The sequence below is a fragment of the Cherax quadricarinatus genome, chromosome 18, assembly GCF_038502225.1.
Source record: "Cherax quadricarinatus isolate ZL_2023a chromosome 18, ASM3850222v1, whole genome shotgun sequence".
Lineage (NCBI taxonomy): Eukaryota > Metazoa > Arthropoda > Malacostraca > Decapoda > Parastacidae > Cherax > Cherax quadricarinatus.
In genome coordinates, this window is record NC_091309.1 from 42,939,742 (window position 1) to 42,967,211 (window position 27,470).

Below are 27,470 nucleotides of genomic sequence, written 5' to 3' on the forward strand. Positions count from 1 at the left end.
ACACAATATAGTTTAGATGGCCAAGGACTGCAAACTTCACTCAAGGAAAAATATCTGGGAGTGAGTATAACACCGAGCATATCTCCTGAGGCGCACATCAATCAGATAACTGCTGCAGCATACGGGCGCATGGCAAACCTACGGATAGCATTCCGATACCTCAGGAAGGATTCGTTCAAGACTCTGTATACCATTTACGTCAGGCCCATACTGGAGTATGCAGCACCAGTTTGGAATCCACACCTAGTCAAGCACGTCAGGAAATTAGAGAAAGTGCAAAGGTTTGCAACAAGACTAGTCCCAGAGCTACGGGGATTGTCCTACGAAGAAAGGTTGAGGGAAATCGGCCTGATGACACTGGAGGACAAGAGGGTCAGGGGAGACATGATAACGACATATAAAATACTGCTCGGAATAGATAAGGTGGACAAAGACGGGATGTTCCAGAGAAGGGACACAGACACAAGAGGTCACAATTGGAAGTTGAAGACTCAGATGAATAAAAGGGATGTTAGGAAGTATTTCTTCAGTCATAGAGTAGTCAGGCCGTGGAATAGCCTAGAAAGTGACGTAGTGGAGGCGGGAACCATACATAGTTTTAAGGAGAGGTATGATAAAGCTCATGGGGCATTCAGCGAAAAGGCGGGGCCAGGAGCTATGACTAGACCCCTGCAACCACAAATAGGTGAGTACAAATAGTTGAGTACACACACATACACACTCACACGCACACACACACACACACACACACACACACACACACACACACACAAACACACACACACACACACACAGAGGAGACAGAAGGGACTCCAGAAAGACGGAGATGTGGGGCACACCACCAAGTGCTGGACACAGTGCACACAACCGAGGAAGAAGTGAAGAGGCTTCTGAGTGAGCTAGATACCTCAAAGGCAATGGGGCCAGATAACATCTCCCCATGGGTATTGAGAGAGGGAGCAGAGGCGCTATGTGTACCCCTAACAACAATATTCAATACATCTATCGAAACAGGGAGATTGCCTGAGGCATGGAAGACAGCAAATGTAGTCCCAATCTTTAAAAAAGGAGACAGACATGAAGCATTAAACTACAGACCAGTGTCACTGACATGTATAGTATGCAAAATCATGGAGAAGATTATCAGGAGAAGAGTGGTGGAACACCTAGAAAGGAATGATCTCATCAACAGCAGCCAACATGGTTTCAGGGACGGGAAATCCTGTGTCACAAACCTACTGGAGTTCTATGACATGGTGACAGCAGTAAGACAAGAGAGAGAGGGGTGGGTGGATTGCATTTTCTTGGACTGCAAGAAGGCGTTTGACACAGTTCCACACAAGAGATTGGTGCAAAAACTGGAGGACCAAGCAGGGATAACAGGGAAGGCACTTCAATGGATCAGGGAATACTTGTCAGGAAGACAGCAGCGAGTCATGGTACGTGGCGAGGTGTCAGAGTGGGCACCTGTGACCAGCGGGGTCCCGCAGGGGTCAGTCCTAGGACCAGTGCTGTTTCTGGTATTTGTGAACGACATGACAGAAGGAATAGACTCTGAGGTGTCCCTGTTTGCAGATGACGTGAAGTTGATGAGAAGAATTCACTCGATCGAAGACCAGGCAGAACTACAAAGGGATCTGGACAGGCTGCAGACCTGGTCCAGCAATTGGCTCCTGGAGTTCAATCCCACCAAGTGCAAAGTCATGAAGATTGGGGAAGGGCAAAGAAGGCCGCAGACGGAGTACAGTCTAGGGGGTCAGAGACTACAAACCTCACTCAAGGAAAAAGATCTTGGGGTGAGTATAACACCAGGCACATCTCCTGAAGCGCACATCAACCAAATAACTGCTGCAGCATATGGGCGCCAAGCAAACCTCAGAACAGCATTCCGACATCTTAATAAGGAATCATTCAGGACCGTGTACACCGTGTATGTTAGGCCCATATTGGAGTATGCGGCACCAGTTTGGAACCCACACCTAGCCAAGCACGTGAAGAAACTAGAGAAAGTGCAAAGGTTTGCAACAAGACTAGTCCCAGAGCTAAGAGGTATGTCCTACGAGGAGAGGTTAAGGGAAATCAACCTGACGACACTGGAGGACAGGAGAGATAGGGGGGACATGATAACGACATACAAAATACTGAGAGGAATTGACAAGGTGGACAAAGACAGGATGTTCCAGAGATTGGACACAGTAACAAGGGGACACAGTTGGAAGCTGAAGACACAGATGAATCACAGGGATGCTAGGAAGTATTTCTTCAGCCACAGAGTAGTCAGTAAGTGGAATAGTTTGGGAAGCGATGTAGTGGAGGCAGGATCCATACATAGCTTTAAGCAGAGGTATGATAAAGCTCACGGCTCAGGGAGAGTGACCTAGTAGCGATCAGTGAAGAGGCGGGGCCAGGAGCTCGGACTCGACCCCCGCAACCTCAACTAGGTGAATACAACTAGGTGAGTACACACACACACACACACACACACACACACACACACACATCTTTCCAACGGGATACCAAATCCTGAGGAAAGACAGAGGGAACAGGGGGGGTGGAGGAGTGGCGTTGCTGATCAAAAATCGCTGGAATTTTGATGAGCTGGAGAGAGGAGACAGCGGAGAAGAAAGTGATTACATAGCGGGAACACTTCACTCTGGAGGTCCCAAGGTGGTAATAGCATAGTATAACCCACCACAGAACAGCAGGAGGCCAAGGCAAGAGTACGACGAGAGCAATAGAGCGATGGTTGATACACTGGCTAGAGTGACCAGAAGAGCTCATGCATGCAGGGCAAAGCTCCTGATCATGGGTGACTTTAACCACAAGGAGATCGATTGGGAGAACTTGGACCCACATGGGGGCCAAGATACATGGAGGGCTAAGATGATGGAGGTGGTACTGGAAAACTTCATGTGCCAACACGTAAGGGACACTACAAGAGAGAGAGGAGAAGATGAACCAGCAAGGCTGGACTTAGTATTCACCTTGAGTAGTGCAGATATCGAGGACATCACATACGAAAGACCCCTTGGGTGGAGGGAGAAGCAGGAAGGCCAGGACGAATGAAGCCAAACTACAAGAAAGGGGACTACACACGAATGAGGAACTACCTGAACGGGGTTCAGTGGGACAGAGAACTGGCAGGGAAGCCAGTTAATGAGATGATGGAATATGTAGCAACAAAATGCAAGGAGGCTGAGGAGAGGTTTGTACCCAAGGGTAACAGGAATAATGAAAAAGCCAGGATGAGCCCATGGTTTACCCAAAGGTGCAGGGAGGCAAAATCCAAGTGTGCTAGGGAATGGAAGAAATATAGAAGGCAAAGGACCCAGGAGAATAAGGAGACCAGTCGTAGAGCCAGAAACGAATATGCACAGATAAGAAGGGAGGCCCAAAGACAATATGAAAATGACATAGCAGCGAAAACCAAATCTGACCCAAAACTGTTGTACAGTCACATCAGGAGGAAAACAACAGTCAAGGACCAGGTAATCAGGCTAAGGAAGGAAGGAGGAGAGTCAACAAGAAATGACCGTGAAGTATGTGAAGAACTCAACAAGAGATTCAAAGAAGTGTTCACAGAGGAGACAGAAGGGACTCTAGAAAGACGGAGAGGTGGGGCACACCACAAAGTGCTGGACACAGTGCACACCACCGAGGAAGAAGTGAAGAGGCTTCTGAGTGAGCTAGATACCTCAAAGGCAATGGGGCCAGATAACATCTCCCCATGTATGTTAGGCCCATATTGGAGTATGCGGCACCAGTTTGGAACCCACACCTAGCCAAACACGTGAAGAAACTAGAGAAAGTGCAAAGGTTTGCAACAAGACTAGTCCCAGAGCTAAGAGGTATGTCCTACGAGGAGAGGTTATGGGAAATCAACCTGACGACACTGGAGGACAGGAGAGATAGGGGGGACATGATAACGACATACAAAATACTGAGAGGAATTGACAAGGTGGACAAAGACAGGATGTTCCAGAGATTGGACACAGTAACAAGGGGACACAGTTGGAAGCTGAAGACACAGATGAATCACAGGGCAAAGAAGACCGCAGACGGAGTACAGTCTAGGGGGCCAGAGACTACAAACCTCACTCAAGGAAAAAGATCTTGGGGTGAGTATAACACCAGGCACATATCCTGAAGCGCACATCAACCAAATAACTGCTGCAGCATATGGGCGCCTGGCAAACCTCAGAACAGCACTCCGACATCTTAATAAGGAATCATTCAGGACCCTGTACACCGTGTACGTTAGGCCCATATTGGAGTATGCGGCACCAGTTTGGAACCCACACCTAGCCAAGCACGTGAAGAAACTAGAGAAAGTGCAAAGGTTTGCAACAAGACTAGTCCCAGAGCTAAGAGGTATGTCCTACGAGGAGAGCTTAAGGGAAATCAACCTGACGACACTGGAGGACAGGAGAGATAGGGGGGACATGATAACGACATACAAAATACTGAGAGGAATTGACAAAGTGGACAAAGACAGGATGTTCCAGAGATTGGACACAGTAACAAGGGGACACAGTTGGAAACTGAAGACACAGATGAATCACAGGGATGTTAGGAAGTATTTCTTCAGCCACAGAGTAGTCAGTAAGTGGAATAGTTTGGGAAGCGATGTAGTGGAGGCAGGATCCATACATAGCTTTAAGCAGAGGTATGATAAAGCTCACGGCTCAGGGAGAGTGACCTAGTAGCGATCAGTGAAGAGGCGGGGCCAGGAGCTCGGACTCGATCCCCGCAACTTCAACTAGGTGAGTACAACTAGGTGAGTACAACTAGGTGAGTACACACACACACACACACACACACACACACACACACACACACACACACAAACACACACACACACACACAGACACACTCACACACACAGACACACACACACACACACACACACACACAATGGAGTGGAGAAGTCGCGCGAAGTGAGCTCGTGTACTGGCGGTAGTTTCTGACTGTACCATAGGGAATAGAGTGTGGGATATAAGCTTGTGCAAACATAAGAGTGCATATAATCACTTAAACCCCGCAAAAAGGAAATATAAGTGATCACAGAAGAGAACACATAGATAATAGTGCCAAGTATTAAGTGCCGACCTGGATCAAGGAAGGAGAATCGGTTGTGTACGAGGCCTAAATGTTGGTGCCACACATTACATAGTGGAGTATTTGAAGAATAAGTGCGACTTAAGACCAAGGAGTTAAGAGATAAGTATAGATGTGTCAGTAAATACAGTGAATGCAGTGAAAAAGTTAGGTGAACTAGTGACTACAGTGCCTACAGGAAGGTAGAAAAATTTTTTTACCGATAAGCATCACGCATCTTCAACTACGTGGGACCCAGGTACTGGACGGGCCGGCAACGTGATACTTCAGCACCACTGCCAGCCGCACGTAATATTCACCTGGAAACTGGGGTCACTCTCCTGGAACTATCAGAATTAGAATAAGCAGCATTTACTAGCATTTAATAGAATTTACTGAGGTGTAGGAGAGTAAAGCAGTTAATGAGGCAGCTAGTGTGGACACGGGCTCACTTTGTTATTGTATAATACATAATACGGATGGTGATGAATGTTGTAAAGTGCATACTAAAGATGACAGGTGGTATATAGTGTACAGCATTAAGTTAGGTAAAGTTCGTCACGAAACAGAACAAGTGTCTCCTGACGCATGGTGAAGATGGTGAAAGTATTTTATAGAGTGTATCAAAAGTCTTAGGTGTTTTATAGTGTGCCGAAAAGATGGTATTAAGTGTTGTTATATAGTGTGTTGTAAAGATGGTGGTATGAGTTGCATTTTGTGTTGCAAAGATAGTGATCAATGTCATATGCGTTTTAGCAAATATGTTGAAAAAATAAATATTGCATAGCGTGTTACAAAAATTGTGATATGTCTTGTATAGTGTTGCAGCAAAGATAATGATATATAGTAAACAGTGAGTAGTGTTGATGGAAAACTTTCACCAACCAGTATCTCAAGCCAGTATATAAAATATATTCCGAAGGAGAAAAGCAGTTTTTAAATGATCAGGCCCTCAACCTTGATAGGTGGTGTACATTCCCTCAGTCTTGAAAGGTGGTGTACATTACCTCAGTCTTGATAGGTGGTGTACATTCCTTAAGTCTTGATAGGTGGCGTACATTCCCTCAGTCTTGATAGGTTGCGTATATTCCCTCAGTGTTGATGGGTGGTGTACATTCCCTCAGTCTTGATAGGTGGTATACATTCCCTCAACCTTGATAGGTGGTGTACATTCCCTCAGTCTTGAAAGGTGGTGTACATTACCCCAGTCTTGATAGGTGGTGTACATTACCTCAGTCTTGATAGGTGGTGTACATTCCTTAAGTCTTGATAGGTGGCGTACATTCCCTCAGTCTTGATATGTAGTGTACATTCCCTCAGCCTTGATAGATGGTGCATATTCCCTCAGTTTTGATAGGTTGCGTATATTCCCTCAGTGTTGATGGGTGGTGTACATTCCCTCAGTCTTGATAGGTGGTATACATTCCCTCAATCTTGATAGGTGGCGTACATTTCCTCAATCTTGACAGGTGGTGCACATTACCCCAGTCTTGATAGGTGGTGTACATTCCCTCAGCCTTGATAGATGGTGCATATTCCCTCAGTGTTGAAAGGTGGTGTACATTCCCTCTGCCTTGAGAGGTGGTGTATATTCCTCAGTCTTGTTTGGTGGTGTACTTTCCCTCAGTCTTACTAAGTGATGTACTTTCCTCCACTCTTGATAGGTAGTGTACATTCCGTCACTCTTAATAGGTGGCGTACATTTACTCAGTGATGATCATAAATATAACTAGGTTATATCTGGTAATTGCTGCAGTGAGGAAAGTCAAATTTACTCAATAGTCATTTCATTATCTCTTAATACATTATAAAATGGTTATAGCTATTGTATAGTGAAAATTGTGTTTGGTAATGTGTTATATTGTGTAGTCATCATAGAAAAACGTTTCGCATATTATGTAGTAAATATGGTGATGAGAAAGCAGAGTATATTGAGAATATTGTGAAATGAGATTCGTAGAATATATAAGAAGTATTGATAAGTGTTCTATAGTTTGTAGCAAAGATGGTGGAAAGTGTTGGATGGTGTGTAGCAGAAATGGTGATAAGTGTTTGATGTTGTAGAGCAGAGATAGTGAAAAGTGTTGAATAGTGTAGCAGAGATGGTTATAAGTGTTGGATGATGTGTAGCAAAGCTGGTGATAAGTGTTGGATGGTGTGTAGCAGAGGTGACAGGTATTGTATAACACATAATAAGGATGGTGATTAGTGTTGTGAAGTGTATAGTGAAGATGACAGGTGGTATATAGTGTACACCATAAAGTTAGGTAAAGTTCTTCACGAAACAGAACAAGTGTCTCCTGACGCATGGTGAAGATGGTGAAAGTGTTTTATAGAGTGTAGCAAATGTGATAGGTGCTTTAGAGTATGCAGAAAAGATAGTATTAAGTGTTGTTGGAAAGATGGCGACAACTGTTATATAGTGTGTTGTAAATATGGTGGAATGAGTTGCATTTTGTGTTGCAAAGATAGTTATCAATGTCATATGCGTTTTAACAAATATGTTGAAAAGATAAATATTGCATAGTGTGTTACAAAAATGGTGAAATGTCTTGTATAGTGTTGCAGCAAAGATAATGAAATGTAGTAAATAGTGAGAACTGTTGATGGAAAACTATCACCAACCAGTATCTCAAGCCAGTATATAAAATATATTCCGACGGAGAAAGGCAGTTTTTAGATGATCAGGCCCTCAACCTTGATAGGTGGTGTACATTCCCTCAGTCTTGATAGGTGGTGTACATTACCTCAGTCTTGATAGGTGGTGCACATTCCCTCAGTCTTGATAGGTGGTGCACATTCCCTCAGTCTTGATAGGTGGTTTACATTCTCTCAGTCTTGATAGGTGGTGTACATTCCCTTAGTCTTGACAGGTGGTGTACATTCCCTCAGCCTTGATACGTGGTGTACATTCGCTCAGTCTTGAAAGGTGGTGGGCATTCCCTCAGTCTAGATAGGTGGTGTACATTCCCTCAGTCTTGATAGGTGGTGTACATTCCCTCAGTCTTGATAGGTGGTTTACATTCCCTCAGTCATGATAGGTGGTGTACATTCCCTTAGTCTTGATAGGTGGTATACATTCCCTTAGTCTTGATAGGTGGTGTACATTCCCTCAGTCTTGATAGGTGGTGTACATTCCCTCAGTGTTGATAGGTTGTGTACATTCCCTCAGTCTTGATAGGTGGTGTACATTCCCTCAGTGTTGATAGGTGGTGTACATTCCCTCAGTCTTGATAGGTGGTGTACATTCCCTCAGTGTTGATAGGTGGTGTACATTCCCTCAGTGTTGATAGGTGGTGTACATTCCCTCAGTGTTGATAGGTGGTGTACATTCCCTCAGTCTTGATAGGTGGTGTACATTCCCTCAGTGTTGATAGGTGGTGTACATTCCCTCAGTCTTGATAGGTGGTGTACATTCCCTCAGTGTTGATAGGTGGTGTACATTCCCTCAGTCTTGATAGGTGGTGTACATTCCCTCAGTGTTGATAGGTGGTGTACATTCCCTCAGTGTTGATAGGTGGTGTACATTCCCTCAGTGTTGATAGGTTGTGTACATTCCCTCAGTCTTGATAGGTGGTGTACATTCCCTCAGTCTTGAAAGGTGGTGTACAATCCCTCAGTCTTGAAAGGTGGTGTACATTCCCTCAGTCTTGAAAGGTGGTGTACATTCCCTCAGTCTTGAAAGGTGGTGTACATTCCCTCAGTCTTGAAAGGTGGTGTACATTCCCTCAGTCTTGAAAGGTGGTGTACATTCCCTCAGTCTTGAAAGGTGGTGTACATTCCATCAGTCTTGAAAGGTGGTGTACATTCCATAAGTCTTGATAGGTGGTGTACATTCCCTCAGTCTTGAAAGGTGGTGTACATTCCATCAGTCTTGATAGGTGGTGTACATTCCCTCAGTCTTGAAAGGTGGTGTACATTCCATAAGTCTTGATAGGTGGTGTACATTCCCTCAGTCTTGATAGGTGGTGTACATTCCCTCAGTCTTGAAAGGTGGTGTACATTCCCTCAGTCTTGATAGGTGGTGTACATTCCCTCAGTCTTGATAGGTGGTGTACATTCCCTCAGTCTTGAAAGGTGGTGTACATTCCCTCAGTCTTGAAAGGTGGTGTACATTCCCTCAGTCTTGATAGGTGGTGTACATTCCATAAGTCTTGATAGGTGGTGTACATTCCCTCAGTCTTGATAGGTGGTGTACATTCCATCAGTCTTGATAGGTGGTGTACATTCCCTCAGTCTTGATAGGTGGCGTACATTCCCTCAGTCTTGAAAGGTGGTGTACATTCCCTCAGTCTTGATAGGTGGTGTACATTCCCTCAGTCTTGATAGGTGGCGTACATTCCCTCAGTCTTGAAAGGTGGTGTACATTCCCTCAGTCTTGATAGGTGGCGTACATTCCCTCAGTCTTGATAGGTGGCGTACATTCCCTCAGTCTTGATAGGTGGTGTACATTCCCTCAGTCTTGAAAGGTAGTGTACATTCCATCAGTCTTGATAGGTGGTGTACATTCTCTCTGCCTTGATAGGTGGTGTACATTACTTTAGTCTTGATAGGTGGAGTACATTCCCTCAGCCTTGATAGGTGGTGTACATTCCCTAAATCTTGATAGGTGGCGTACATTCCCTCAGTCTTGATAGGTGGTGTACATTCTCTCACTCTTGATAGGTGGTGCACATTCTCTCAGCCTTGATGTGGTGTACATTCCCTCAGTCTTGATAGGTGGCATAAATTCCCTCAGTCTTGATAGGCGGTGTACATTCTCTCAGCCTTGATAGGTGGTGTACATTCCCTCAGTCTTGATAGGTGATGTATATTCCCTCAGCCTTGATAGGTGGTGTACATTCCCTCAGTCTTGAAATGTGGTGTACATTCCCCCAGTCTTGAGAGGTGGTGTACATTCCCTCAGTCTTCATAGGTGGTGTACATTCTCTCAGTCTTGATAGGTTGTGTACATTCTTTCAGCCTTGATAGGTGGTGTACATTCCCTCAGTCTTGATAGGTTGTGTACATTCCCTTAGTCTTGATAGGTGGTGTACATTCCCTCAGCTTTGATAGGTGGTGTACATTCCCTCAGTCTTGATAGGTGGCGTACATTCCCTCAGTCTTGATAGGTGGTGTACATTCCCTCAGTCTTGAAAGGTGGTGTACATTCCCTCAGCCTTAATAGGTGGTGTACATTACCTCAGTCTTGATAGGTGGTGTGCATTCCCTCAGCGTTGATAGGTGGTGTACATTCCCTCAGTCTTGATAGGTTGCGTACATTCCCTCAGTCTTGATATATGGTGTACATTACCTCAGCCTTGATAGGTGGTGTACATTCCCTCAGTCTTGATAGGTGGTGTACATTCCCTCAGCTTTGTTTGGTGGTGTACATTCCCTCAGTCTTGAAAGGTGGTGTACATTCCCCCAGTCTTGAGAGGTTGTGTACATTCCCTCAGTCTTGATAGGTGGCATACATTCCCTCAGTTTTTATAGGTGGTGTACATTCCCTCAGTATTGATAGGTGACGCATATTCCCTCTGTCTTGATAGGTGGCATACATTCCCTCCATCTTGATAGGTGTAATACATTCCCTCAGTCTTGATAGGTGTTGTACATTCCCTCAGTCTTGAGAGGTGGTGTACATTCCTCAGTCTTGTTTGGTGGTGTACTTTCCCTCAGTCTTAATAAGTGATGTACTTTCCTCCACTCTTGATAGGTAGTGTACATTCCGTCACTCTTAATAGGTGGCGTACATTTACTCAGTGATGATCATAAATATAACTAGGTTATATCTGGTAATTGCTGCAGTGAGGAAAGTCAAATTTACTCAATAGTCTTTTCATTGTCTCTTAATACATTATAAAATGGTTATAGCTATTGTATAGTGATAATAGTGTTTGGTAATGTGTTATATTGTGTAGTCATCATAGAAAAACGTTTTGGATATTATATAGTAAATATGGTGATGAGAAAGCAGAGTATATTGAGAATATTGTGAAGTGAGATTAGTAGAATATATAAGAAGTATTGATAAGTGTTCTATAGTTTGTAGCAAAGATGGTGGAAAGTGTTGGATGGTGTGTAGCAGAAATGGTGATAAGTGTTTGATGCTGAAGAGCAGAGATGGTGATAAGTGTTGGATAGTGTAGCAGAGATGGTTATAAGTGTTGGATGGTGTGTAGCAGAGGTGACAGGTACTGTATAACACATAATAAGGATGGTGATAAGTGTTGTGAAGTGTATAGTGAAGATGACAGGAGGTGTATAGTGTACAGCATAAAGTTAGGTAAAGTTCTTCACGAAACAGAACAAGTGTCGCCTGACGCATGGTGAAGATGGTGAAAGTGTTTTATAGTGTAGCAAATGTAATAGGTATTTTATAGTGTGCAGAAAAGATGGTATTAAATGTTGTTGGAAAGATAGCGACAACTGTTATGTAGCGTTGTAAAGATAGTGGTATGAGGTGCATTGTGTGTTGCAAAGATAGTTATCAATGTCATATGCGTTTTAGCAAATATGTTCAAAAGATAAATATTGCATAGTGTGTTGCAAAAATGGTGATATGTCTTGTATAGTGTTGCAGCAAAGATAATGAAATGTAGTAAATAGTGAGAACTGTTGATGGAAAACTATCACCAACCAGTGAGTATTTTAAGCCAGTATATAAAATATATTCAGAAGTAGAGAGGCAATTTTTAGATGATCAGTCCTTCAATCTTCATGGGTGGTGTACATTCCCTCAGTGTTGATAGGTGGTGTACATTCCCTCAGTCTTGATAGGTGGTGTACATTCCCTCAGTCTTGATAGGTGGTGTACATTCCCTCAGTCTTGATAGGTGGTGTACATTCCCTCAGTGTTGATAGGTGGTGTACATTCCCTCAGTCTTGATAGGTGGTGTACATTCCCTCAGTGTTGATAGGTGGTGTACATTCCCTCAGTGTTGATAGGTGGTGTACATTCCCTCAGTGTTGATAGGTGGTGTACATTCCCTCAGTCTTGATAGGTGGTGTACATTCCCTCAGTCTTGATAGGTGGTGTACATTCCCTCAGTCTTGATAGGTGGTGTACATTCCCTCAGTCTTGATAGGTGGTGTACATTCTCTCAGCCTTGATAGGTGGTGTACATTCCCTCAGTCTTGATAGGTGGTGTACATTCCCTCAGTCTTGATAGGTGGTGTACATTCCCTCAGTCTTGATAGGTGGTGTACATTCCCTCAGTCTTGATAGGTGGTGTACATTCTCTCAGCCTTGATAGGTGGTGTACATTCCCTCAGTCTTGATAGGTGGTGTACATTCCCTCAGTCTTGATAGGTGGTGTACATTCCCTCAGTCTTGATAGGTGGTGTACATTCCCTCAGTCTTGATAGGTGGTGTACATTCCCTCAGTCTTGATAGGTGGTGTACATTCCCTCAGTCTTGATAGGTGGTGTACATTCCCTCAGTCTTGATAGGTGGTGTACAATCCCTCAGTCTTGATAGGTGGTGTACATTCTCTCAGCCTTGATAGGTGGTGTACATTCCCTCAGTGTTGATAGGTGGTGTACATTCTCTCAGCCTTGATAGGTGGTGTACATTCCCTCAGTGTTGATAGGTGGTGTACATTCCCTCAGTGTTGATAGGTGGTGTACATTCCCTCAGTGTTGATAGGTGGTGTACATTCCCTCAGTGTTGATAGGTGGTGTACATTCCCTCAGTGTTGACAGGTGGTGTACATTCCCTCAGTGTTGATAGGTGGTGTACATTCCCTTAGTGTTGATAGGTGGTGTACATTCCCTCAGTCTTGATAGGTGGTGTACATTCCCTCAGTGTTGATAGGTGGTGTACATTCCCTCAGTCTTGATAGGTGGTGTACATTCCCTCAGTGTTGATAGGTGGTGTACATTCCCTCAGTGTTGATAGGTGGTGTACATTCCCTCAGTGTTGATAGGTGGTGTACATTCCCTCAGTGTTGATAGGTGGTGTACATTCCCTCAGTGTTGACAGGTGGTGTACATTCCCTCAGTGTTGATAGGTGGTGTACATTCCCTCAGTATTGATAGGTGGTGTACATTCCCTCAGTGTTGATAATTGGTGTACATTCCTTCAGCCTTGATATGTGGTGTACATTCCCTCAGTGTTCATAGGTGGTGTACATTCCCTCAGTGTTGATAGGTGGTGTACATTCCCTCAGTGTTGATAGGTGGTGTACATTCCCTCAGTCTTGATAGGTGGTGTACATTCCCTCAGTGTTGATAGGTGGTGTACATTCCCTCAGTGTTGATAGGTGGTGTACATTCCCTCAGTGTTGATAGGTGGTGTACATTCCCTCAGTGTTGACAGGTGGTGTACATTCCCTCAGTGTTGATAGGTGGTGTACATTCCCTCAGTGTTGATAGGTGGTGTACATTCCGTCTGTCTTGATGGGTGGTGTACATTCCCTTAGTCTTGATAGGTGGTGTACATTCCCTCAGTCTTGATAGGTGGTGTACATTCCCTCAGTGTTGATAGGTGGTGTACATTCCCTCAGTATTGATAGGTGGTGTACATTCCCTCAGTGTTGATAGGTGGTGTACATTCCCTCAGTGTTGATAGGTGGTGTACATTCCCTCAGTGTTGACAGGTGGTGTACATTCCCTCAGTGTTGATAGGTGGTGTACATTCCCTCAGTGTTGATAGGTGGTGTACATTCCCTCAGTGTTGATAGGTGGTGTACATTCCCTCAGTCTTGATAGGTGGTGTACATTCCCTCAGTCTTGATAGGTGGTGTACATTCCCTCAGTGTTGATAGGTGGTGTACATTCCCTCAGTGTTGATAGGTGGTGTACATTCCCTCAGTGTTGATAGGTGGTGTACATTCCCTCAGTGTTGATAGGTGGTGTACATTCCCTCAGTGTTGATAGGTGGTGTACATTCCCTCAGTGTTGATAGGTGGTGTACATTCCCTCAGTGTTCATAGGTGGTGTACATTCCCTCAGTCTTGATAGGTGGTGTACATTCCCTCAGTGTTGATAGGTGGTGTACATTCCCTCAGTGTTGATAGGTGGTGTACATTCCCTCAGTGTTGATAGGTGGTGTACATTCTCTCAGCCTTGATAGGTGGTGTACATTCCCTCAGTCTTGATAGGTGGCGTACATTCCCTCTGTCCTGATAGGTGGTGTACATTCCCTCAGTCTTTATAGGTGGTGTACATTCCCTCAGTCTTGATTGGTGGGGTACATTCCCTCAGTCTTGACAGGTGGTGTACATTCCCTCATCCTTGAGAGGTGGTGTACATTACCCCAGTCTTGTTTGGTAAAGTACTTTCCCTCAGTCTTGATAAGTGATGTACATTCCACCACCCTTGATAGGTGGTGTACATTCCCTCACTCTAAATAGGTGGCGTACATTTACTCAGTCTTGATAAATGGTGTACATTCCCTCAGTCTTGGTAAATGGTGTACATTCCCTCTGCCCTAATATTTGGTGTAAATTCCTTCAGCTTTGATATGTGGTGTACATTCCATCAGTCTTGAAAAGCGGTGTACCTTGCATCAGCCTTGATATGTGATGCACATTTCATCAGTCTGATAAGTGGTGTACATTCCCTCAGCCTAGACAGGTGGTGTACATTCCTTCAACCTTGATAATGCTGTACATTCCCTCACCTTTTATAGGTGGTGTATATTCATTCACCTTTGATAGGTGGTGTACATTACCTCATCTTTGATAGGTCGTGTACATTTCCTCAACCTTTATAAGTGGTGTACATTCCCTCAACCTTTATAGGTGGTGCACATTCCTTCAACCTTGATAGACGGTGTACATTCCATTAGCCTTGATAAGTGGTGTACATTTCCTCAGGAGTGTATTTTCCCTGAGGGAATGTGCACCACTCCTCAGGAAATGAACCTCGATATTTCCTCAGGGACAGCTCCTCTTTAATTTTTGGATATTTTTTTACGAACGAATCTCTAGTTACCAAAAATGAAAAAAAGGCACTATACCGTGTATGGAACGATACACGAATAGCCCGCACATAGAAAAGGGGAGTTTAGTCGAGGTTTCGTTCCGACTTGGACCATTTACAAAGTCACACTAATCTCAACAACTCTCTCTGTTCCTTAGAAATCAAACTTACTTTCCGCCAGACTTACACTCTTCGCACTAATCTCGTTCACTCCTCTCCTCCCTCTACAGATGCTCCTTGTGTCTTCTCTATTTCTTGTTCCTCCTGTCTTCCTCAATACTCTGGAGTAACTGGCCGATCTCTTTCTGACGGACTCAGCCATCCTATTGGCTGGTCTTCTGCTAAAACCGTTTTCCCTACTTCCAACTTAACGGCACCGTCTGGTTAAATCTTCCCTAATACACAACTTTCTTTGTATGAATCTTAGTCCTAGCTTCGTCTCTGTAGATGCCTTCCTCTCCCACTACATTGTAAAATGCTACAAACTTCAGAACACTCATCACTTAACCTGATTCCTCCTTTTTGTTCTTCTCCCTCTTCCCCTTTCCTCTTTCCTTTTTCTCCTTTGGGTTGTCTTTCTTCTGCCTTGTGTATTTGTTCCTTCTTTATTTATTTATTTATTTATTTATTTATTATTCCCACCCTCTGTGTTCTTGCTCTTACCCTCTGTGGGCACCTATCTCCCTTGCAGTGCTCCTCTTTCTTAGTATTTAACTGGCTCCTCCTCCTTCTTGCTACCTCCCCGACTACTACTGCTACCTTCTACCTCCACTACTACTACAACTACTACTACTACTATGTATGTATGTATAATGTTCGCCAAGACCATAGTCCTTGCACGGGTCCCAATCTTGCGATGACCCGTCTCTGGCTCCCGATGGAGTACTACTACTACTACCGCCTCCTGCCTATATATACTTCTCTGGTTATCAGTAAGACAACTTAGTGGACGAAAGTTCACTTCTCTCTCAAGAGTCATTTAAATATTCTTGAGCAAGATCTGGCAAAGGAAGGTATTCATAGTCTAGATTTCTGAATATCTCGCAGTGCAATTTATTGAAGTGAAATTTCATCTTTCACTTTTTTCCTTCACTACACAAGAAGGAAGACGAAAAGGGAAATAGAGAGAGCTGGCTTTTTTTCTCTCTCCTCTCCTGTCACTCCTCTTCGCTTTCTTTTAGCACTTCAGAGAAGAATAGCTATTGTCTAACAAAATTGTGTTGAATATATAATTTCTTATGAATTATTTCAAACGCTTGAACTCGTTTGAATAAATAATACTTATTAAATAACTTACGTTTGCTAAAAATAATTCGAATTTATTCATTATATTTTATAGTTCGTAAAGCAGTTAAGATTTTGTCAACCCACTTACAGTATTAGTATCTGAATATATTACTACATCCCCTTTATAACAATAAATTCGCAATTTTCCCCTAAGAATAAAATTAACAAAAATTTTGTTAAATATTTTGAAATTAGTAAAACCGTAATAGTTTCAAATATTGTGAAAAAAATAATTATGTTGGAGTGTAAAAGAATGACTATTTAATAATCAGAGGTGAAGTCGGGTTAGACAAAGAATGTATCATTAACATATAATATATGAGGGTCACTAAGGCGTCGTGTTTCTAGTACAACTCTAGTTAATGATATTTTATTAATGCATATCATATGGTAGGGGTAGGCTGGAATACTGCTGTACACTAACGGCCCCCTTCAAGGCTGGCTACATTTCACACCTAGAGAGTGTACAAAGAACTTTCACGGCACACATACGTGCGATAAGGCACCTAAACTACTGGGAACGGTTGAAGGTTCTTTTTCTGTATTCCCTCGAACACAGGCAAAAGAGATACATGATAATATACACTTGGAAGGTCCTGGAGGGATTGGCTCCAAACCTGCACACGAAAATCACTCCATATGAAAGCAAGAGACTCGGCAGGAGATGCAACATTCCTCTGATGTAAACCAGGGGTGCCTCGAGTACACTGAGAGACAACACATTAAGTGTCTGGGGCCCAAGACTGTTCAATTGTCTCCCAGCATACATAAGGGGGATTACCAATAGACCCCTGGCTGTCTTCAAGAAGGCACTTGGACAGGCACCTAAAGTTAGTACCTGACCAACCGGGCTGTGGTTCGTACGTCAGCTTGAGTGTGGCCAGCAGTAACAGCCAGGTTGATCAGACCCTGATCCATTATGAGGCCTGGCCTCAGACCGGGCCGCGGGTCTGAGGCCTCAGTCTTACTCAGTTTACCTGGAGAGGGTTTCTGGGCGTTGACCCCAGAAACCTTCTCCAGGTAAACTCCAAGTACACACAGGTTGAAGTTGTGTTCAAACTGTTGAGGGAACACGAGAAGTTCTCTGTAACCAAAGTCTCACTGTTACATCTTTGTCGGATTAATAATGCAACTTCTGAGAGACTTCAAAATAAATGTGCTTGTGTGTATTGGATATTGGTCTTTTTGGTCTCCTTCAAGGGTGTGAATTATATTTGATCTGATATCCATGTGAAGGCGTCTTTCGATTTCCTTTATATATTTAAATTATTGTTTAATGTCATTACCAACCTGGTCACACTCTGCACTGAGGCGCTGGTCACGGGGTAACGGAAATACATGTAGTTAAACCATACCCCGGCCGGGATTGAACCGCGGGTTCAATCCCGGCCGGGGGTATGGTTTATTTGCAATCGTGTCATTACGATTTCTTAAGTACATGTAGTTTTCGTAGAGAGGATGGGATAATAATTTTTCTTAACTTTTTGGTTAATTATCTAAAATTACCGAGCGAACAGGAAGCTAACATACACTTACACATTTATTAATTTTAAGACAACATTGTTTTATTCTTTAGCAACAATCTGTATATTGGTAATAGAAACCTAATCTAGATTTTGTTAATAAATGTGACTTGCAACACAAATTTAACCAAGTCTTGCATACATAAGAATATCTAGCAATTATTATGTGTGATTTGTTGCATCTTATTCGTAGTCTTGATAGTAAGGAAAGTCAGTGCCCTGCAGATACTTCAAAGTCCATTGTTTGAAAGCCTTTTGCTGCTCCTCCGTCAAGTGGTTCCTCCAGTCTCCTACCTGTAAAATAGATTTTTTGAGTGTGAAAATTGACAATAAATATAAATTACTTCAATTTGAACACTGAATACACAAAATAGTATGGTTGGTTGCAGCAGGGGAGGAGAGGTGCTGGAATGTGTTAGGCACAGCAGGGGAGGAGAGGTGCTGGAATGTGTTAGGCACAAAGATAGAATGCAGAATGATTATTGTCAGTAGGTCACAAGTTTTACCAGATATTGTTTTCGAGGCAACAAAAATTATGCATGAACTTACTGGACACACTAAACACAACACCTGTGACAACAAAGACAACAACTGCACTGTACGCTATGCAGGATATAACAATATTATGAGGATCAAAGTTGATGTAATATCCTCTTCATAATTTTCAAGAACACAAGATGTCTTGCAAAATTTATTACACCAGAAACACACGCAATCATTCACACAGTAGCAACCAGTTTCACTATGTTGTGTCATGGAGCAACATTAAACTAGTAACTAAGGAAGAAGTTGAACAAGAAAGTTACTCAGATCTCTGAGTTCGATAGGTAAGGCAGCGATCACTTTGAGGTGGCCAGCCACAAGGCTTATAATAGCGACTCTCTTTGATGGCGTTACGCTTTTAATAGCTGCTTTTTCTCCGTGCCTTCCCTATATGGCTGTACTGGATCTTCTTATAAGAGATCTATGTGTCGATGATTTTCCTGGAATAACACAAGAAAGAAAGCAGCTGTTAAACTTAACACCGTCGATGAGAATAGTGTGTGTTGACCATCGTGCCGCCATTATATCTTCCATCACCTCTCCTCACCTGCTGTGACAGACTAAACAAGCTCTAGCTGTTTGTTCCATTGTACACTTAATGAAGCTCACGTATGCAACATGTTGAACAATACAGGTTTATAAATTAGACACATGTGCAACTCTTGGGTATCTTTATTGAGGAAACGTTTCGCCACACAGTGGCTTCATCAGTCCATATGCCGTATTCTATTAAAGATTGATGGACTGACCACTCAACTCAAGGTTGAGGGACTGATTACCTCATTCTCCTCCTGTTCTTCAAGTTTCTCCTATGTATGGACTGATGAAGCCACTGTGTGGCTAAACGTTTCCTCAATAAAGATACCCAAGAATTGCACATGTGTCTAATTTATCAACATGTCGGCTCTCTGAACTATTCATCTACAATACAGGTTTACTTTGTAAATGTTTGGTTCGCCTATTTTGTTGACTTTTTAAAATTGCTATAATTTAAGAATGGCTCCAGTCTAACTGCGTTTCAACAAAAATGCTCGAGTAGTGAGGTTTACTAAAGTCCCCGGCTTTATTACGCTCTATTTACGTTCATTTTCTTCGCACACCTGACAGAGGGTCAGCACCCGACTCTGGTGACTCATTAATTTACTATTATTAAGATGAACACCAAGATAAATACACAGTATTTTTCTGTACGAGTTACCTTGCCCTTTCTCATGAACTTTATTGCCTTTGCCTCTTGTGTGGGTGCCATCCGCAAGGTCTCGTGATTTACTGCTGGATTCTTACTCATTTCCTCGAAGGAGCAGTGATGAGTCAGCCATGACACCTGCTCTTCGTTCACATCTCTTCCTAGAAAAGCTGCCACTTGCCTCACTACTGCCGCCAGGTCCTGCATTCAATATGTATATAATATATGGAAAAAGAATTGGTCAGATTATTTATAGTATTTTATTAAATATACCTAGAAATCAGGTGGAGGCAAAATATCTAAATGAGAAAATTTTAAATCAAAACATGTTACTTAGTTAAATACTACAACATATCATACATGTTATTTATCATTATCATTGCAATATCACATGTCAAAAAAGAGTAAAACATTACCTTCTTCATGTCCTCATACCGGAGGAAGAGAATGTGATCTTCATGTCTCATCTTCCAGAAGTTCAGGATGTGCTGCCAGAAGGGTGTGTATACCACTGTCGAGGAGAGTTAACAGTGAGTGTACCTCATGATATTATACTCTCCAGTGTTAACAGTGAGTGTACCTCATGATATTATACTCTCCAGTGTCACGTTCCAGTTCGTTGTGTCACTCATTACATGTATGTAAATGGCACAGCGCATGGTTGTGCCATTCAAAATAAACATTATTAATGACATTAATAATAAACAAACACAATAAAATATAATTTTCGTTAGGTTCAGAATGATTTTTGAGAAATTATTTCATACACAAATTTTTACTTGCCTTAATCGACAAGAGCGTCTCTATATAAGCAAAAATCGCAAGTTTTACCTATTCAGCACGATATATATATATATATATATATATATATATATATATATATATATATATATATATATATATATATATATATATATATATATACACTCGACTAGACCCACAGGCCATTCGGATTGGTGTTGCTCTTCGCCTAGCCGCCCCCATCCTCACCGAACGTAGGTGTATTTGCGGCAGGGCGACAGCTGATCAATTCGGACTTCATGGTCTCGTGTGTCACACAGCAGAAGGGAAGTATGCCAGGCATGAGGAGGTCAATGACATCATAAAGAGAAGCCTCGCCACAGCCCATTGCCCAGCTCAACGGGAACCCCTAGTGCAGAGGTCTGACGGAAGTCAAGAGCGTCCTGATGGAGCCACTATGCTACCTTGGAAGGATGGAAAGCAGATTGCCTGGGACTACACATGTGCCGCCACATTGGCAGACACCTACTTGCCATACTCCGTAGTGGAAGGGGGTGGAGCTGCCAGCCATAAGGAGACCCAGAAGATCCGCAAATATGAAGACTTTCTCCCTTGCTATAACTTCATCCCAGTAGGGTCGGAGACCCTTGGAGCATGGGGCAAGTGAGCTCTAAAGTTCCTAATAGAGCTGGGTGAAAAGCTCATCATGGAAACCAAAGACCACAGGGCGACCAGCTTCCTCTTTCAGAGACTCAGTGTTGCGATCCATAGAGGAAATGCCTGCAGCATTCTGGGCATGTGGCCGACCGCTGGGGAGCTGGACGAAGTATTCGAGATGTAGCTCTGAGTTACCTATGTTGTTTTACTTTCTATCGTATTTTTGTGAATGTTTTGTCAATGTATTTTGGCTTTAAATAAAATATATATAAAATATAGGGGATGGTAGGAAAAAATTCTCAAACAGCTTCAGGGAGAACCTTGAATTTTCCCTGAAGCAAGTTTATTCTTTTCTCTGAGGATGAGGGTCCCTATAACAGTTCTAGAGGTGGTATCTCCCTACATATATATATATATATATATATATATATATATATATATATATATATATATATATATATATATATATATATATATATATATATATATATATATATATATATATATATATATATATATATATATATATATATATATATATATATATATATATATATATATATATATATATATATATATATATATATATATATATATATATATATATATATATATATATATATAAGCAATAAGATCACAGTAAACAGGTGATTTCAAAATATGCAAAACAACCACTCTGAAAGAATAGAGAAATTCCAAGCGCTTTCATGACTACTCACATTATCAAGGAACTATGAGAGTGAAGTATGTATGTATAATGTTCGCCAAGACCATAGTCCTGGCACGGGTCCCAATCTTGCGATGACCCGTCTATGAAAGTGAAGCATCCAAGGAAGCTATATAAGGGGGTCCGACCAGCACCTCAATATCAGATCCCACAACGGTTAAACACGTGACGCGCGACGAGCCAACTTGGATAGGTCCTTTGCACAACTCACCCCCAAGCTATTCTACCCAAGAAAATTTAAAAATTATTTGTCCAGTGTATTATTAAATTCTTCCCAAATTCTATTAATTATAAATGGATCTAATTTATATAAACCAAAGGAAATATTCATATTATTGTCAAAACTGCTTTTTATGAAACAAGATTCAATTATATTCCTGTCGACCATGGACTTGCTTGATACTTCTTTCTCAACTTTTTGAAAATCAATTGGATGGTTAAAATCTCTTACATGAATAAATAGAGCATTGGAATCTTGTCCAGTTCTAATGCTATATTTATGTTGTTTTAATCTTAGTTCGAGATTTTTACCAGTTTGACCGTAATAAACTTTATCGCAAATTTTACAAGGAATCTTATAGACACATCCATCAGCATTTTGGGGGGAATTCTTTATCAAAAGTTTTTTTTACTGTATCAAGATTTTTGAATACAACTTTAATATTAAAAGTCTTAAGAAGAGAAGGCATATCAACCAAGTTTTCATGGTAAGGGAGAACCAACATATTTTTAGTTGAATAAGGCTGGTTGCCCCTTTTTGGATTATAAAAAGTGTTTCTAGCAACTTTAAAAGATTTATCAACTACATTTCTTGGGTATTTTAAATCATTACCTATTTCATAAATTTTTGGATATTTCCTCATCTATGAACTCAGGACTACAAATTCGTAAAGCTCTCTAAAACATTGATGAGAAAACAGACAGTTTGACTCTATCTTGATGCGAGGAATAATAGTGGACATAGGAACAGTTATTTGTAGGTTTTCTGTAAATTTTAAATTTGAATTCATTATTACCCTTAATAATTAAAACATCTAGAAAAGGCAATGAGTTATTTTCTTCAAACTCAACAGTAAAGTTTATAGAATGGGCTAAGCTATTTAATTTTCCAAGAAAATGGTGTATATCTACATTTTTGGGCATAAGACACAAAATATTTCTGATTTATCCTCTGATGAAATTAATATTAGTAAAGGAATGGTATATAGCTCTATGTTAAAACCAAACATTCCCAATTGCCCTCAAAGATTCTTTAAGTCTTATGATACACTTAATAACAATAAAAATTTGCGCCTTACTAAAGCAGACAAAATAAATGCAATAGTAATTATGAAAGAAATTGATTACCAAGAAAAAATGAATAATCTCTTAGATGATACTGAAACCTATTCTAAACTTAGGAAAAATCCCCTAGAAACCGTTAACAGCAATTTCAATAAAACAATAAAACTTCTACTGAAAGGCAAAGATGAATTAGTCAAACAATTTACTTCCACTAATCCATCTTTACCTTACATGTATGGACTAATAAAAACATACAAACCAGGGAATCCAGTCAGACCAATTATTAGCTCCATAGGGTCAGTTTCATATAAATTATCCAAATGGCTTGTTGATATTTTGAGCCCTATTGTTGGCAAAATTTCTAACTTTAATGTTAAAAACAACATAGACTTGGTTGATAAATTAAGCTCCTTGACTGACTTAAATGATTTTAACATGGTTAGTTTTGATGTTACTTCCTTGTTTACGAAAGTTCCTGTTGATGATTTATTAAGTTTCTTATCTGAAGAACTCGTTAACTATGATTTACCATTGCCAGTTCCTACTATCATTAAACTTATTAAACTTTGCATTCTTGATGCAAAATTTGTATTTAATGATAAGTTTTACACTCAGAAGTTTGGTATGGCAATGGGAAATCCTCTTTCACCTGTTCTTAGTAACCTATACATGGAATTTTTTGAAACAAGGTTGCTTAACACAATCCTCCCTAATAGAGCTAAATGGTTCAGATATGTTGATGATATTTTGTGTCTTATGCCCAAAAATGTAGATATACACCATTTTCTTGTAAAATTAAATAGCTTAGCCCATTCTATAAACTTTACTGTTGAGTTTGAAGAAAATAACTCATTGCCTTTTCTAGATGTTTTAATTATTAAGGGTAATAATGAATTCAAATTTAAAATTTACAGAAAACCTACAAATAACTGTTCCTATGTCCACTATTATTCCTCGCATCAAGATAGAGTCAAACTGTCTGTTTTCTCATCAATGTTTTTGAGAGCTTTACGAATTTGTAGTCCTGAGTTCATAGATGAGGAAATATCCAAAATTTATGAAATAGGTAATGATTTAAAATACCCAAGAAATGTAATTGATAAATCTTTTAAAGTTGCTAGAAACACTTTTTATAATCCAAAAAGGCGCAACCAGCCTTATTCAACTAAAAATATGATGGTTCTCCCTTACCATGAAAACTTGGTTGATATGCCTTCTCTTCTTAAGACTTTTAATATTAAAGTTGTATTCAAAAATCTTGATACAGTAAAAAAAACTTTTGATAAAGAATTCCCCCCAAAATGCTGATGGATGTGTCTATAAGATTCCTTGTAAAATTTGCGATAAAGTTTATTACGGTCAAACTGGTAAAAATCTCGAACTAAGATTAAAACAACATAAATATAGCATTAGAACTGGACAAGATTCCAATGCTCTATTTATTCATGTAAGAGATTTTAACCATCCAATTGATTTTCAAAAAGTTGAGAAAGTAGTATCAAGCAAGTCCATGGTCGACAGGAATATAATTGAATCTTGTTTCATAAAAAGCAGTTTTGAAAATAATATGAATATTTCCTTTGGTTTATATAAATTAGATTCATTTATAATTAATAGAATTTGGGAAGAATTTAATAATACACTGGACAAATAATTTTTAAATTTTCTTGGGTAGAATAGCTTGGGGGTGAGTCACGTGTCACGTGTTTAACCGTTGTGGGATCTGATAGTGAGGTGCTGGTCGGACCCCCTTATATAGCTTCCTTGGATGCTTCACTTTCATAGACGGGTCATCGCAAGATTGGGACCCGTGCCAGGACTATGGTCTTGGCGAACATTATACATACATACTTCACTTTCATAGTTCCTTGATAATGTGAGTAGTCACGAAAGCGCTTGGAATTTCTCTATTCTTTCAGAGTAGTTGTTTTGCATATATATATATATATATATATATATATATATATATATATATATATATATATATATATATATATATATATATATATGTATATATATATATATATATATATATATATATATATATATATATATATATATATATATATATATATATATATATATATATATATATATATATATATATATATATATATATATATATATATATCCACGTGTTCGAACTCCCACATGATAAATGGTGGCAGCGGTGGGATAACTGGGAAATTTAAATATTTTCTAAGAATGCATAAACAAAATTAAAATATAATGCCAAGATAATATCAGGAAAATTAATAAAATGAAAAAAACAAGATGCAATAATGAACTGAGAATAATAATGCATAAAAATATCAATAAAAGAAAATAATTCACTGCAGAACAAGTGCAACAAAATAATTCACTGCAGAGCAAGTGCAACATAATAAGGTGTAGTAATAATCACTGCAGTAATAAAGTGTCACTGGGAAAACTCATGTTAAATAATGAAATAAAAATATGAAGAAAAACTGATTGAACACTTTAACTCTTAATTGTAAATTAGACAAAACAATTTACTCAAACAGAGTAAAGAAAACACTTTACGTTAAAAGTAATTGAAATTGCATCAAGAGTGAATTTGTTCAAAGAAATATAAAAAATTATGAATAAAAATAAAACAAAGGAACAAAACAAAAGTTTAACACTTACAAGTGGCGGGGCACACAACACTTAATCACGTATTCATTATTTTAGTATATTCTTACAACAAAATCTTGCTGTGACTGATACGACGAAAATTTGCTGGCAAAAATAATGGTACACAGTCTGCGAAAAAATTAGAGGAATGAGACACTGCTGGCATACGAAAAAAGACACACATAGAAATAAATGGATAATTTGGTATACTGGGGTGAATATCACTGCATGAAATACAATGACAAACACTGGAGAATACAATGCCGAAAGAATACAATAAAAAAATGAATCACTTCACACAGAGTGACTGACTGGAACACTACACAATAATACTTACTACAGAGAGAGAGTAGCATAAAAAAAAACACAGATAAAAAATTATGAGATGAGCGATAACACTGAAAAATATTGCAAAAATAACGAGTCAAAGAAACACTGATTCTACACTGAAAACACAAGGTTTAGAGTACACAAGAAATTCACTATAAATGTCTCACACACGCAAATGTCTTTAAATGCAAGAAAAATGTCTCTAAACAGAAAATTATGGAGTCTGGAGTAGTCGACGGTGATGACTGGTGATGAGGAAGGTTGTCCTGCGCGGTGATGACGCCGACACTCACACTGTCGTCGTGAAGAAATGCGCTTTCTCGGTGAACTCACATAATTGGCTTTATCGTTGGCGCTCAGCTACATCTCTTGACCAATTATGTGAGTCAAAACAGTATTAGGACCCGGTACAAGGGTGCAAACAACCACAGGTAGATGAGGTGGGTGGCTGGTGGTGGGTGGTTGGTGGTGGGTGGGTGGAGGGAGAGTGTATAGCGGTGGGTGAGGTGGTGACTCTCGCTGGCGCTCAGGCGCACACTCCACTCACTAACCACGAAGGTGGCTTGATAAGCCACTATGCCACAGGGATGGTGAAGACCACTCTTAGCATCCAACAGGGAGCACAAAGCGATATGAAAATACTTCAGAGGAACTTGGCTTACTTCTTACTGCGTGGCTTACTTCTCTCTCTCAGCTGGGTTAGAAGCTGGGTTGGCTGACTGGCTTAACCCACGAGAATGGCTGACTGGAAGACGTGTAACGATGCACACAGCATGGAGGAGCAGGTGGATGACAGGAGACAGGCTGGATGATAGGCTGACTGGTGTTCACTTCCACAGTCTGGCTTACTGACTGGCTTAATTGCAAAATCCGAGTCAACCCCTCGGAGATTGAAGCAATTAGCACACGAACTAAGCCAGGAAGCTTGAAACGGCTGCAACAGGCTTGAAGGGTGGAGGTTGTGAGGGGAGCGAGTAGCTGGTGGGTGAGACGGTTCACCTTTGACCCTGCCGGCTACTCACAAACAGTCTTCTAAAGTCTTGAATTATCCTTAAAAAGCTTAATCCATGAGCTTAATCCACGCTCCACACCATTGCCACCATTTATCATGTGGGAGTTCGAACACGTGGATAGGGTAAAGTAATACTCACGTAGGCTGGAAGTACGTATAATTATGGATAATGTGGATAGCGCCCAAACAGCCGTACCTATCTCCTTGCTCACTCTCGCATGACTGACTGGCCGCCCACAGTACCCATATGTGAGGGGGTCTTTGAATACTGCTGTGGTCAGCACAATATGAATACAGACAGTGACTCAGGCAGAGACGGTTGGTAGTGAGTCATCTACTGGTATATATATATATATATATATATATATATATATATATATATATATATATATATATATATATATATATATATGTATAATATATATATATATATATATATGCATATATATATGTATAATATATATAATATATATATATATATATATATATATATATATATATATATATATATATATATATATATATATATATATATAT

The 27,470-nt window shown here is 40.5% G+C and overlaps 1 protein-coding gene across 3 annotated transcripts in view; it reads right to left on the minus strand.

The window, feature by feature from the left end:
* Positions 1-27,470, minus strand: part of LOC128689503 (luciferin sulfotransferase) — a 438,093-nt gene that overhangs the window by 170,247 nt on the left and 240,376 nt on the right. For 2 of the 3 annotated variants that reach the window (XM_070086452.1, XM_070086449.1), the window contains 3 exons: positions 19,962-20,056; positions 19,558-19,746; positions 16,325-18,110 (listed from right to left, as the gene is read on the minus strand). The exons of the other annotated variant lie outside the window; for it this stretch is intronic. In XM_070086452.1, the coding sequence (XP_069942553.1) occupies positions 18,000-18,110; positions 19,558-19,746; positions 19,962-20,056 (395 nt within the window). In that variant the 3' untranslated portion in view covers positions 16,325-17,999. Of the gene's footprint in view, positions 1-16,324; positions 18,111-19,557; positions 19,747-19,961; positions 20,057-27,470 lie in introns of those variants that run through there. 3 annotated transcript variants of the gene reach the window in all.